We start from the raw sequence: 14,831 nt of genomic DNA on the forward strand, positions 1-14,831 counted from the left end.
TTTGTTGGACTCTCCAGACCACTTGGTCTATATCCGGGTTCCTATTGACCAATACTACCTCTGGTCCATTTCGAACTCGGTCTCCTTCGACTACCCTTTGTATAGGTTATTCGAGTGGTTATGGCATAACCTGTTATTGCACTTGGTTATTGAGAAAACCTTCATTGTTTGCAACTCCAGGATTTTTAATTGCCCAACTGCTGGAATTTAGGGGAATGGTCAAATAGGCGCTTGGGGAGCACCAAAGAAGCCAGCAATTTGACACATTTAATGCGCCAATTATTGGTAGGTATGGTTTGTGTTTTGGATCAGAAGATTAAACACAATACCAATTTGTTAGGTAAGCATATTGACCATATCATGGTTACTATCAGCCATTTACTGCCTCATAGCCAAAAGGGAACTAGTAGTTAATGTGGAACCTTGTTTTGCAGGGAATAGACCTTTAAAGATTAAGATCGGAAAGTTTAATGACGGCAGCACATGAGGATCCATATGTGCTTGCATAAAAGGACTCGAGATTAAAGTGCCTATACAAACAAATACTATCTAGCAAGAAGTCTTGAAGCCTCTATGGGGAAAGGTTTGAAAGTTCTTCAAGTCTTGTTTGTCGGTCTGTTTGAGTGAACTAAATACTCTAAAAATAAGGTAGTAAATTAAGAGTACTAAGGCAACTCACACATACACACACTTAAAAATATTTTTCAAAATATGTTCATCATGCAAATTGTTTTCTAAACCAAGCCAAGTAATTAAGAAATTTTTCCAAACTCTTTCCAAAATATTTTTTTGCTATCTAATCGATTAGAATGTTATGCTAATCCATTAGAAAACGGAAAATCAATTAACCAAGTGATGGGAACAACACCGAAAATGACCTAAAACGGCTATATATCTTACATCTCCTTTTTGGGCTTCATATTATTTTAAAAAGTATTTTTTTTAATTGATTTAATCAACAAATTAGATAAGTGCTAACCAATTACAAAATCAAAAAATGATAGCACATTTAAAACCTCTATAATCGATCCGACCCATGGATCAACTACTATATAAAGGGAGGTCTCCCTCATTTGAAATTACGCCACTTTCAAATGTTTTCAATTTGTTTGGAGTTTATCTCTCTTTTCTCCTTCACTCTCTAGAAAATTTCTTCAACTTTTTGGTTGGCTTAGTGCTTTGGAGTGAAATTTTATTTGTGAGGAAAATATCATTTTGTAAATGGTTGTGCTGGTCATTGATAGTCTTAAGGGTGTGATACCTTTAAGAGATTAAGTTTTGGTTGAGATCAACCATAAATCTCCGTTATTTGTTTATTAAGCTTAGCAAGTCAAAAGCTTTGGTTTTGTTTAAAGAGATGAGTCGTAAATCTCTAAAGAGTTTCATAAGAATAAGTTGGGGTAAAATCCGTCCAGAGGTTGAGAATAAGCTTGATCAAATTCAAAAGGTCAGATCGTATTAAGGTCTGTGGGCATAACTGATAAAAGCTCATGATCTATAGTGAAAAATCTCAATATGAACTCTTAGGGACAGGACTATGCCAACGTTCAACAAAACTTGGATAACTCTCTGGTGCAATCTTTCTATCCTTACTCTCTTTAATTTTCTGCAATGTATTTTATTTACTTTACTTCCGCTACGCTTTACTTCTCAAAAACATTACTAACACGATCTTAATCGAGAATAGGAAAAGTATCCACACTTTTCAATAATCACAATTCCCCCCTCTTGTGTTTGAGGTTACTTGTTAAACAGTTAATGATGGCATAACCTAATGGGCATATCCTAATCCTCCCTGGGGTTGTGCCACTCAACTAGGATAGCTTATATCATATCCAGGTGCTAAGTATTGATTACGAGGAGATGCAATAGCCATTGCATTATCTGGATAGGTAGATGCATTAGTTTGTAGACCCACCATCATTGTAGTTGGCATGCCAAATGGATATTCGCTACTACTAGGGGGAGCGTAAAGCTTGGGAGGAAAGAAGGCCTAGGGTTTCCTATAGTAGTTTGTGTAACCCTGGGAGTAGTTGGAAAGCTCGTTGTTTATGGTGGGGGAACCACCACTTCTGGTAATGTCGTTGAAACTGTCATTTGATTGATAACAGTAGTGGTTACTCCAACGGATGTTGAAGTACCTGCACCACCAACCGTCGATTCGATTGGTTGTTCTTCTATATTTGGAGCGTCATTCTGGGGAAGGGAAGGATTTTTTGATGATTGACGAGCCATCTCAAGAATTTTACCATTCCTCAGGCGCATAAACACTTAAACATTGAAAACATTGCATGTGTGTAGAACAAAACAGACAATAAGGCACAAACACTTTTATGCAAAAGTTTAAAGGTTTGAGAATTCATGTTTGATAACTTAGTGTTTGAATGTAGGACAATTGAATATAAAGTTTAAAAGGTACAATGTAGAATTGCTTAAAAGAACAAAATAGACGAAGAAACCTAGTAAAACAATTGAATGAAAATACTTAAATAAAAAAGAATAAAGAATAAAGATGCGACAAAACAATTAAACATCTAGATAGATCTCACATGATAAAAACATCCAAACACCTAGAATCTAATCTATAGGGTTCGAGTTAGATCTCAGGCTGTCATAACTACCATCAACTGATCAGAGGCAGTCAAGAGAGAATAAAGAATCACGACCATTATTAAACTCAGTATCAAGATGAACACTTGATTCGTTATAGATTAAGGTAGATAATAGGGTTCTGAAAGCTATAAGAGAAAGTACATGAATCTACCTATATTTTATGTACAAACCAATTCGAAGATAAAAAACAATCTTTTCCACTTCTTTCCCAATTGTTGGACTATCGTTAAACATACCATCATTACAAACCCTTCAAATAAATCAGACATCAACATGTCAAATCATAGCATAATCACTCAGTCATTTTTTTGAAAAAGCAAAATTAATTGAATTGATAACTAAATAAGGCATAAGCTATGCCATGAACACAAAGTTTGTTTGTGCTAATACAAACAAATACAAATAGATTCTGAAATCACTCTTAGACTATATTCGACCATATAAAATGAGAAAAAAAATACTTAAATAAAAATATATGATCACTAAGAATAATCACCTAAAACCCTAACCACTGAAATATTATATACCAAACTATCAAAGCTATGCAAAAAAAATTGAAAAAAAAATATAAAAGATTTGCTAAAAACGCTATTTTAACTTTAAAATATCTTAGTCATCTCTTTTTGTTTTATTCATTTTTTTGTCTAAAGTTAATCTGCCTTTCCATCCATATAGGTAGACAATCCTTACCCATTCAAAATAGGATTGAATTCTTTAACTTTCAATTATCTATCTTTCTCTAACTTTCTCTATATCTCTTATGATTTACTTTCTCTCACATTTTTTCTCCAAAATATATATCATCCCTCTTTTGTTTTATTATTTTTTGCGTAAAGTTACACTACCTTTCCCATCATAAAGGTCTTGAGAATCCTTACCCTTTAAAAACTCTATGTAGAAGAGCTTACATTATCTAATGCTTTTGTTTATCAAATCATTAGATACTTCTATAATGCATGTCACTTTGATAAGTGAAATGCTTTCGTGAGCACATAAGTATCATTTAAACACACTCACATAAATATATAAATTTTTTAAAATTAAATAATATAAAATAATTTGACTAAAATCTTTTTGATTTATTTATTTTCATTTGTGTGTCCAACCAATTTTCATTTGTATTTGTGCCTTAAAAATTGCTCCTTGAATAAAATAAAATAGTTTTGAAATAAGTAGTATTTCACTTTTTCATTTTTATTTTTCTAAATACTACTTTGATTATTCTTTTTCTGTATAGTATTAGTACTTTGATTTTTTTAATATATATATATATATATATATATATATATATATATATATATATATATATATATATATATATATATATATATATATCATTATCTGATATCGTTTTTATATCCTATATACATGTGAGATACAATTGCAGCCTCTTCTTTCCATCGGTATTTTTATCCTATATAAGCATAACACTGATAAAATCATTGAAAAGACTATGGGGCCGTAGCTTCTATGATATGTCGTTGCGTATTGAAATGGAAAAACAAGTGTTTCTCAATTTTCAAAATACTTCATTGCATAATTTTTTGTATATTTTGTTGTGTTGCTTGATTTAAAACAAGAAGTCACTACATGAAATTCATGTCAAATCTCTTAATACAGAAGAAATCTACTATAGTAGTATAGTGTATACAAGTTTTAATAAATACAGTATTAGGTAATAATTTGGTGATGTTGTTTGTTTATCTGTAAGATTTGAGAATAGCTCCACAAAAAGTACATACAATAGCTTTCCAAGAACTACAGTAGAAAGGAACATAGCAAAATCTTGTTTGTGTAATCATATCAGCCACACTTGCACCTTTGCAACACCGAGAACAGGTTCCTGCCACCGGCTTGCTCCGTCGAACAATTATTCTCTGATCAACTAGGAAGCAGAAACAAGTCATGTGTGTATCTCAAGATAAGAAAAATATTGTGACCACAAGTTCTAATTTATATAGATTCTGTCTCTGAATTGTGGTACTGACAGCTTAGGATAATTAATAGATGTGTTGAGGGGTTTGTTATTCTTTGCATAGTGTGAAAATTTATATTGCGGTGGAGAAATTTAATCAAATTTATGGTTGGTTGAAAATACACACTATCTTTAAATAGATGAACCACACGTTTCAGAGTTTCAAAGGTAAATGGTGGATGAGTGACAAGTGTTATGATGATCAATGGATGCCCACTTCAGTTACAATGATAGTTGTTAAGATCTGATGTATGTTGTAATTAAAAAGAGGTGTGACTTTGTTTTTTATATAAATAAATGAGAAATATAAGTAAAAGAAAAATATTTGCTATGAATACAATTGTAATTGGTAAATATATAATGTATTAAACCTTTTAAATAAGTGATTAGAAGTTACATATACTAGGTAAATAATCTTGTGTTGCACGGGTTTTATTCGAATAATTTTTTTTATAATAATTAATAAAATAATAATTTCAGGCGAGTCATTGATTCTATTGGGCGAGATTTCCATCGAGCCCTCAAACAAGACTTAAAATCAAGTCTCTAGGGCAAGACTCTAGTTGCGTCTCTTGGGTGAGATTCATATTTCTTGGTCTTGTCGGAGGAAATTCTAAGTCCCTAAAGCAGAGTAATATGTAGTCTGGTCGATGAGACTCTAAGTCCCTTAGGTGAGGCATTGACCCTCTTGGGCGGGACTTCCATTAAGCCCTCACAAAAGACTTAAAACCAAGTCTGTAAGGCATGACTCCATTTGCGCATCTTGGGCGAGATTTATATTTATTGGTCCCAACAGAGAAAAGTCTAAGTCCCTTAGGCGTGATAATAAGTAGCCTGACTTATGAGACTCTAAGTCCTTCATACGAGGCATTGACCCTTTTGGGCGAGACTTCCATCGTGCTCTCAAAGAATAATTAAAACCAAGTCCTTAAGGCAAAACTTTTGTAACACCTCTTGGGCGAGATTCATATTTCTTGGTCTCGTCGAGGAAACTCTAAGCCCCTCAGGCAGAGTAATATGTAATCTGGCTAATGAGACTCTAAGTCTCCTAGGAGAGGCATTGGCCATCTTGGGTGGGACATCCATTGAGCCATCAGACAAGACTTAAAACCAAGTCTATAAGGAAAGACTCTAATCACACCTCTTGGGTAAGATTCATATTCCTTAGTCCCGCCCAAGAAAAGTCTAAGCCCCTCAAGCAGAGTAATATGTAGCCTGGCCGATGAAACTGTAAGTTCCTTAGACGAGGCATTGATCCTCTTGGTCGGGACTTCCATTGAGCCCTCAGACAAGACTTAAAACTAAGTCTCTAAGGAAAGACTATGGTCGCGGCTCTTTGGCAAGATTCATATTTCTTGGTCTCGTCCGAGGAAACTCCAAGTCCCCTAGGCGGAGTAATATGTTGCTTGGCCGATAAGACTCTAACTCCCTCAGGCAAGGCATAAACCCTTTTTGGCGGGACTTCTATCGAGCCCTCAGACAAGACTTAAAACCAAGTCTTTAAGGAAAGATTTATGTCGCGCCTCTTGGTCGAGATTTGTATTTCTTACTCCATCTTGAGGAAACTCTAAGTCCCTCAAGCGGAGTAACATGTAGCTTGGCCAATGAGACTTTAAGTCCCTCGGGTAAGACATTGACCCTCTTTGGCGGGACTTCCATCGATCTCTCTAGCAAGACTGTAAATGAAGTCTCTGAGGCTTGATATAGGTCGTGCCTCTTAGGTGTGTATGTCTTGGTAAACTTAGTATATCCCAGGAGGCCGGCAAGGATCCTCCAATGAAGGTTTAGTGTTCTAGTATTTTGGCTTAGGAGGCGACAATGATCTTCTCGTGGGAGCCCTGTAAATGTAATTGCATCGAGGGGCGACAAGGATCTTCGCATGGAAGTCTAGCAAATAAAATCGCCTCGAGGGGCGGCAAAGATCTTTGCATGGATACCCAGTAAATATCAATACCTTAAGGGGTAGAAAGGATCTTCCCGTGGAAGTCCATCTCTGTGGATTCCCTTAAGAGGCAACAAGGATCTTCGCATGGAAGTCCAACAAATGTAATTGCCTTGAGGGTCGGCAAGGATCTTTGCGTGGAAGTCTAGCAAATGTAATTGCCTCGAGTGATAACTAGGATTTTTGAAGGAAGTCCAGCAAATGTAATTGCCTCGAGGGACTACAAGGATCTTTGCGTGGAATTCCATCGATGTGTATTTCCTTAAGAGGCGACAAAGATATTTGTTATGAAGTCCAGCATATTCAATAACATAAGAATTCTACCCAGTACATATAGATGCTAAAGATCTTAAATTGTGTTCTTGAATACTTGAATTCCAAAGCTTGTTTTCTCCTCCTTATATAGAAATAATCTTATGGGCTTTTCTCTAGGGATTTGCGATTTGATTTGGTTTAGAAATATTGCAGATTCAGTTGGATATTATAGATTCAGTTGGATATTTGATTGCCAACAAGAAGATATGATTTGGTTTATTACAAATTCAAATTTAAATATCTTTATATCGGAAGTTAATCTCCACAGCTATCCAACAAATCATATAATCATATTGTCATCTTAATAACAAAAATATCTAATCCAATATTTGATCAAAGATTCTTCCTAAATGCATCAGTAAAGGTCTAATGCGCCAAACTCAGATGTCGAGCAACATGCTGGGATATTGTGTCCAGCATGTGTTTCTTCTGTACCTTCACACAACTTTATCAAGCTAGATCAATCTTGAACATTTTGAACACTTTTTTCATGTTGTTGTTTTGCAAAATGCAGCCAATCCAAATGACCATTTCACAAAGAACTTCAATCTCCCATTGGGGGAGAAGTAAAGTTCGTGGGAGGTTTACCTTAGCTTCGTGACCAAGGAATGTGTTCATGGGATGACTTGGTCTCCTTAGATGGTGGGGAGAATGGTTTCTCTCTTTGACTGTGTCTTTTCCTTGAATGTCTTCCATATGATCACTCTTCAAGTTGTTGAAATCCATACTGACACAATTGATATCTTCCAGCAATTAGTCATTTTCTTAAATTGTGAGAGCTTCTTTTGAAGTCTCTCTTTCAATAGCTATCCACTCTAACTCATTTCTCTTCAGCATATGTATGTAGGGATCAACATCTTCAATAGTATCTTTAATACTGATCGGTCATCATTTGTACTGTGTTTTTATCGATCATTTGGCAAAAAGCGTATCATTTCGGTAACACAATGTTCCATCTTTTATCGTTTTCGTATGTTATTTTAAATGTTTTGATTGAAGTTGTGTGTTTTGATTTGTTGTTGAAAATTCATGTCATGTAAGGTGCTTTGATGCTTGGTTTGGTAGCATTAATGTTTCATGCACATGCAATAAAATCCAAGGAAGGAATGTTGAGCCGAAGAAAAGTCCGTCGTAGTTAGAAGTGAAGAAATGTCACTTGCAGTGGGCTGACACGGGCACCCGTGACATCTGACACGGCCCGTATCAGAAAGGCTGGTTGAAAAAGCAAATAAGGGGAACTCAGTGGGCTGACACGGGTGCCCGTGTCACCTGACACGACCCGTGTCAGAAAGCCTGGGGGAAATTTTGATGTATGGCCAAGGCAGAGGGCCAACACGGGTGCCAGTGTCCCCTGACACGACCCACGTTGGCAGGCGTAAGACGAAACCTGATTTTTTTATTTTTGAAAGGCTTGAGCTCATTATGGGTAATTTAGACCTTTCGCATGTCTGTGTTGTGAGCTGATAATACTAAAACCTAATTATGATAAGGATTGAGGCATCTTGGATCATTGGGAAGAGAAAATTACACGAGGAAGGAGAGCTAGCAAGGGTTTTGGGAAGAAGATCTTCAAGAGCACTAGCAATTGGAGATCACAAAAATCCAGAATTTCCTGTAATGTTTACATCTATCTTTGTAGTTTTCTTAAACACTATGAGTAGCTAAACTTCTTTATGTTAGGGGGATGTCCCTGAATCGCTATTATGTAATAAATCGAATTATCGTTGCTTTATGAATTTGAAGATTGTATGATTTAAGTTTATATTCAAAGTGTCTAATGCTTCTTTCTATTGGAAAATAAATTTTTGATATATGGTTAAGGTTAGGTCGGACAAACCACTTTAACGCATTTTGAATAATAATACTATCGGTAAATCGCTTAGGAATAAGGTTTTAACAATAATGATCGTCTATTCTTGTTTATGTGCTTACGGTTCTTGATACAATAGTGAGTTGTTAAGGAATTAAAATCTAATTTGAGTATCAAATGATTTTCCGCTAAGGAATTAGGGAAAATAACTATTGAGAATCGATACTTAATCATATTAACGGATCTTTCATGAAATAGCAGTTACATGAATTACAAGGCGGTTCATACATCTACCTTACCATGTTTCCTCTTACTTTTTACAAAGTCCAGTTTTAAATATTGCTTATTTTAATTATTGTCATCTTAAATCAACCAACCAAACCAATCCCATGTGATTTTATTTCAATTGAATTCTTGTCATAACTTATATTACCACAGCAGTCCTCGAGACCGATACTTGGGGAATCTCCATTTTTATTACTACATCGGTAAAAATTAGTACACTTGCTAATTTTTCGATTAAATACTTTGAACAAACCCAGTATGAACGTCGTTGTTCACAAATATAGATTCCTCATGAGTACATATACCTTTATTAATGTTGTAATTCACCTTCACTACATGATCCTTATCATGAGTTCTTTTCATTTTGTTGGCACAAGGAAAGTCTTCAGTTTCTATGTTCAAGTCCTTATTGAGAGAGACATTTTTCTCTTTCATCAGCCCAATGAAATCAACATTTTCATAATTTGAAATCAATCTACACTCCTTAACATTTTTAGTACAATTGATCTCATTTACACCTTCACCTAGAGTATTCTAAGGTGTGATCATGATTGTTAACAACACCATAATGAGCTAAACCAATATCATCCTCGGTATCTTCATGAACATGAGATATATCCGTCTTATGAACTTGAGGTTGTGTCAACATGTCGTACCTTGCGTTTGCTACATTATTATGACCATCAGGATTTCTTGAGTTTGTTCCCTGTGAATCTTCATCATAATAACATCTTATAGACTCAAACCAGATTGGAACAAAACTTCTACGTCCTTCAGTATCTAGCTCCGATTTATGTTGAGAGAATCATCTGAAACATGAAACTTATAGATGGACTTCAACACACCAGCTTCCACTTCACCAGTCATCCTATCATGCTTTTGGTTAATCACAATTCTAGATGTATGAGAAGCCATTCCATTTTTCTTTCGCTTTTTCTTCTTAATCAAAATAGGTTGTTCAAAGTTGGGAGGACCTCTAGCCTGACCATCAGCCTTCCCTATAGTGATACCTCATTGTTTAAGTCTAAAATCATTCTCAATAAATGATTCAGACTCTTGAGACATATGTTGGAACATCTTTTCTAACATCTTGGTTTGACTCTCCACATTAGTTTTATCAATATCGAGGTCTGCAGACATGGCCTTCTTCATAAGAGCTAATTTTCCTTTATCGATAACACCACCCTTGGAGTTGTTGAAGTTCAAATTCCTCTTTTGGTTCACAATTCTATTTAAGTCCTTTCCTATTTAAACCTCTTCCTGATCAGGGCTACCCCTTTTCTTAAGCCTTTGGTTCTTTCTTTTGATCTATTTCCATGCTATGTCTTCTCCCTAGCCATTTTCTTGGAAAAATACCAATATTTACTTGGGGGAGCCTCTGTGATCTGTATAAGATAAATAACTAGCATTGAATTTCCACTTTTTTTTAGCTTTTGCTTCCTTGCATCATCTGATCTTCAGGTTTAGCGAAGCGGAAAAATAAGGCCTTCTATATCCATATTTACCATAGTGATGACATATTAGTGGCTATTTCTTGATAATCTTCTGAAGAGTTGACACATGTTAAGCACGATACTGAGACATGTGGTCTGACTTCAGAACCTTATCCTTCTTCTTGGGTATAACACCTTTCTCCGGGGAAATATTCATCTCTTTCTTGCTCATCCCATTAATAGAATTTGAGCTAGTCTTCAAATTGTTTTCCAACTGTGTCAAATTATCTATTTTTTATTATAGTGAATAAACCTCCTTTACATCAATGATGGTTAATCCAAGCTCATTTGTTTTCTTTTGAAGAAAATCAATGGTTTCCTTCTATTTAGCTACTCTCAAGCATGATTATTTCTTCTTGGAAGGTAAGATCTTGAAGGATGTAGCAAAATCTTCTTCAAACATGTCTTCAATACTAGATACACTTGCAAAAATCACATTGTTGGCAGTTTATCCCTCACCTTCACTCTCATAATTAGATCAGATGATGTTTAATCCCTTTTTAGTCTCCTTAGAAAAGTAGGCATTCTTCTCTAATGTGTTCATAGCTTTCACATTCGTAGCACTTAGTACCATTTCCACCATTGGATTCGTCTTCACCACTGCCTTTGTTCTAGGGACCAATGTTGGACCTCTTGTCTTGGACATTTGTACTCCACTTTCTATCCAGATAGAGCAATATCTTCTGACATGTTTTCCTCTTTATCATCATGATTTCTATCCTCCTGAGTGTTGGATACAAAGGCTATACCTTTATTCTTCTTTTCATCCATGTAAATAATGAAAGTCTCAAAGGTTTGTAGAGAACCAATGAGTTCATCAACCTCGACACTACTCAAGTCCTGAGCTTCTTCAATCGCAGTCACCTTCATATCAAACCTATTAAGAAATGATCTAAGGAAAAGGAAGTAATGGCAATATCACCTAATCTGATGTGAAAGTCATTGATAAACTCGCCTTCATTCATCCTCATATTCTCAAACTTTGTGGTAAGTAGTTGCAGCCTTGACATATAAACTTTGGATGTGCCTTCATGTGCCGTTTTGAGAATCTCCCATGCTTCTTTAGCCTTTGAACACATGTTAAACAATATGAACATGTTCTTGTCAACACCATTAAAAATAGCAGTCAAAGTCTTGAAATTTCCAAGAGCTTCATCATCTTCTGCATCAGTCTAATCAACTTTTGGTTTGAGCTTAGTTATACCATCTTCACAAGTAATTAGTAGGTGTTTCCATCCTTTTAACATAGCTCTCCATGTTTTATTGCTTGTGGAATTGAGAAATACAATCATCATTGACGTCCAATAATCATAGTTGGTGCCACCCAAAACTGGTAGTTTGTTGACTGGTCCTCCATCGTTTGTTGTCTCCATTTGAGCATAATGTATCCTCCCTAGAGCTCACCCAACACGCTAGCGTGCCTGATTTGATGTCAATTGAAATTTTGTTCCTCAGACGACAGATGTCGAACACCATGCCCCAACAATAGGTTTAACAAGATATAACAGAATTAACACAAATATAACATAATGAGTTATACAAGTTGATGGAGTTGAAAAATAGTAAATCACACAAAAAATTTATTACCTAGTTCGGTGAAACTACACCTAAGTCTGGAGGGTTGAAGGCACACCTCAAAGAAAGGAAATTCACTATTAGCAGCTTAGTACATTTAGACTTACGAGCAACAATAGTTTCAACTGTTCAATGTCTCCTCCTAACATTACCCAACGAATTTCTATTTAAAGTATCCCTTTAAATCTGAGAATCCAACCACTTTATTTCTCTATCACGCAACCCGTGATTTGATTTTACAAAAACTACACTCAAGTGTTCAACTTCTTAAACAATATGTTTGAATGATGTTGAATACTACAACTCAACTAGACAAACATTATATGCCAAGCTACTGAAACATAGATGTGTACGTATAAATTCTACAATAATCCTATTAAGTCATTTGCATGGAATACACGACACAAACTTTTCACTCTAAAGATCTTCAATTGTGTACTTGAATGCTTGAATCCTAAAGCTTGTTGTGACCTCCTTATATAACAATAATCTTATGGGCTTTTCTCTATGGATTTTCGATTTGATTTGTTCAAGGAATATTGCAGATTCAATTGCATATTTGATCTATTCCTTGATTATCTTCAACAAAATTATATGATTTGATTTGTTACAAATTCAAAAAAAAAAATCTCTTTAAATATGATTTTGATCTTCACAGCTATTCAACAAATCATATAATCATATTGTTATCTTAATAGCAATAAAACCCGACCCAATCTTTGATTAGAGATTCTTCCTAAACGGAACAGTAGAGACCTGATGCGTCAGGCTCAGATGTCGGGAAACATGTTGAGACATCATGTCCATCATGTGTTCCTTCTGCACCTTCATACATCTTTAGCAAATTAGATCAATCTTGAACACTTTGAATACTTCTTTCATGTTGTTGTTTTGCAAAATGAAGTCAGTCCAAAAAACTTCACTCCCTCATTGGGGGAGAAGTATTTATAGAGGCTCTGTTGGGACTGAATTGTGAAGTTAGTGGAAGGTTTACTCTAACTTCGTGATCAAGGAATGAGGTCTTGGGATGACTTGGTCTCCTTGGATGGTGGAGAGAGTGGTTTCTCCCTTTGACTAACTCTTTGTCAGTTAATCATTTTGGACCCACGTCATCGCCCACGTTTACTAGACGCGTGGACAGTGAGAGACCATATGGCTTCTTCGGACGGCCCTTGGCCTTGCACGGTAGCTCGCCCCTTGCCATAGCGCCCAGCTTTCAGACAGACGGATGACTCGCACCTCGCCTTTATGTAATATGTCCCCTCTTTGGACAAGAAAAAAATATAATATTACAACCACATTATAATTATATATTTTTCTCGTTTAACAATGAAACACAGGAGACTATCCGTGCTCGAAAGGAATACTTTAATACAAAGCCACAAGGAGTGAGATTCAAAGAATAGATGAGTACAGTCAAGAACACAACTATTATTGAACTAAACACAACTTGTAAAATCAAAGTTTCATACCCTCTCTTTTCCATCCCATATGGGAAATCCTAACAAGGTTATGTTTTTCATCAAATTAATAAGCATCTTAAGAAACACATATAACCATAACCAGAATAATTAATCTACCACCACAAAAGATGTCATCATAGAATGATAGATTAAGTAGTTGATGTTTTTCATTTTCAACCAAAACTCAATACCATTAATTTTCCATCTAAACTTAGTTTCTTAAATAAAAACTCGGATTCCTTAAAATATTGATTTTGTATCTTAAATCGAATTCTCCAACTAACTTTGGTTTCTTGAATCGAGTCTCGTATTCCTCAAGTAGTTGGAGCTCGAACCCAATAGCATGCACCAATTTCTCGTCCTCTTCCGCATTATAGAAACAACCCATTCTCTTAGCATCAAGAACTACATTTCTCCAAACTGAGTCACTGTTGATCAAAGTAGTTGCATTCCCTAATATCCAAAGGCAATATCTGAACAAAAAAACGAACTCAGTTTTCAGTAAACATAGAAACAGTATAGCAAGATTGAAAATAATAGTATATAACATAGCCATTGCTAATTCACATTCTTTTAGCTGTGCTGCTTCGTCGATTACTAAAAATTGCACTGGTTTCACCATTGGTAAGTTTTGCATTTTAATAGAACGTGATGGAACTGAATTAGTTGATGTTGATTTTGAGCTTCAGGATTGGGAAATGTCAACTGTGTGCTTTTTTCAACTTCCATAATTTCACATAAAGGGGCTTGAGACACACCATTCAAGCTTGAAGATAAATCGGCGCGTGCTTCCTCAAACAACAGAGGAATGAAAGAGTTTTTGTAATCTGTTGGTGAATTAAACATCTCTGGAACCTTATGAACCTGACAGAACATAGGTTTTCCCAAGTAGTTAGTAGAAGTTAGAACATGCAACGGCAAAAGATAGTAAAATATTGCAATTTTTCATTGTGAGAATTGAATAAAGAGGGTAAAAGAAACCTTGTCTTTATAAAGATTTTCATTCAGAACATCCTCCATGGGCCATGAGAGTACAACATCTAAAAGACTGTCGGGTAACTCGGGTTTAACATTATCTTCACTTGCATCACTAGTATTCTCCATCATCTGCTCTTTCTCAACCTTGTAAAGCAATCATTAAAAAAATTAGTACACATGCTACTAGTTAACCAAAACCCAAGAATATGTAGTAGTAAAGAGTTTAAGATATGATATGTCTTGTTCATCCTTTCAAATACACATGATCAACTTTGCAATTTAGAGTGAATGAATATGAGAGGTTTCATGCATAGTTGAGTAACTTTAATGATTTATTTATTTCTTTAGTTTTTATCTGTACTTTAGTGATTTTTTTTTTTTT

At 35.3% G+C, this 14,831-nt stretch overlaps 1 protein-coding gene across 1 annotated transcript; it reads right to left on the reverse strand.

Moving 5' to 3' along the window:
* Nucleotides 1-3,968: 3,968 nt before the first annotated feature.
* On the reverse strand, nucleotides 3,969-4,686 carry LOC131629713 (uncharacterized). Its single transcript, XM_058900494.1, has one exon. The coding sequence runs from the start codon at nucleotides 4,518-4,520 to the stop codon at nucleotides 4,314-4,316; it is 207 nt and encodes a 68-aa protein (XP_058756477.1). The 5' UTR covers nucleotides 4,521-4,686; the 3' UTR covers nucleotides 3,969-4,313.
* Nucleotides 4,687-14,831: the final 10,145 nt, after the last annotated feature.

Source organism: Vicia villosa, unplaced genomic scaffold (assembly GCF_029867415.1).
Source record: "Vicia villosa cultivar HV-30 ecotype Madison, WI unplaced genomic scaffold, Vvil1.0 ctg.000600F_1_1, whole genome shotgun sequence".
NCBI lineage: Eukaryota > Viridiplantae > Streptophyta > Magnoliopsida > Fabales > Fabaceae > Vicia > Vicia villosa.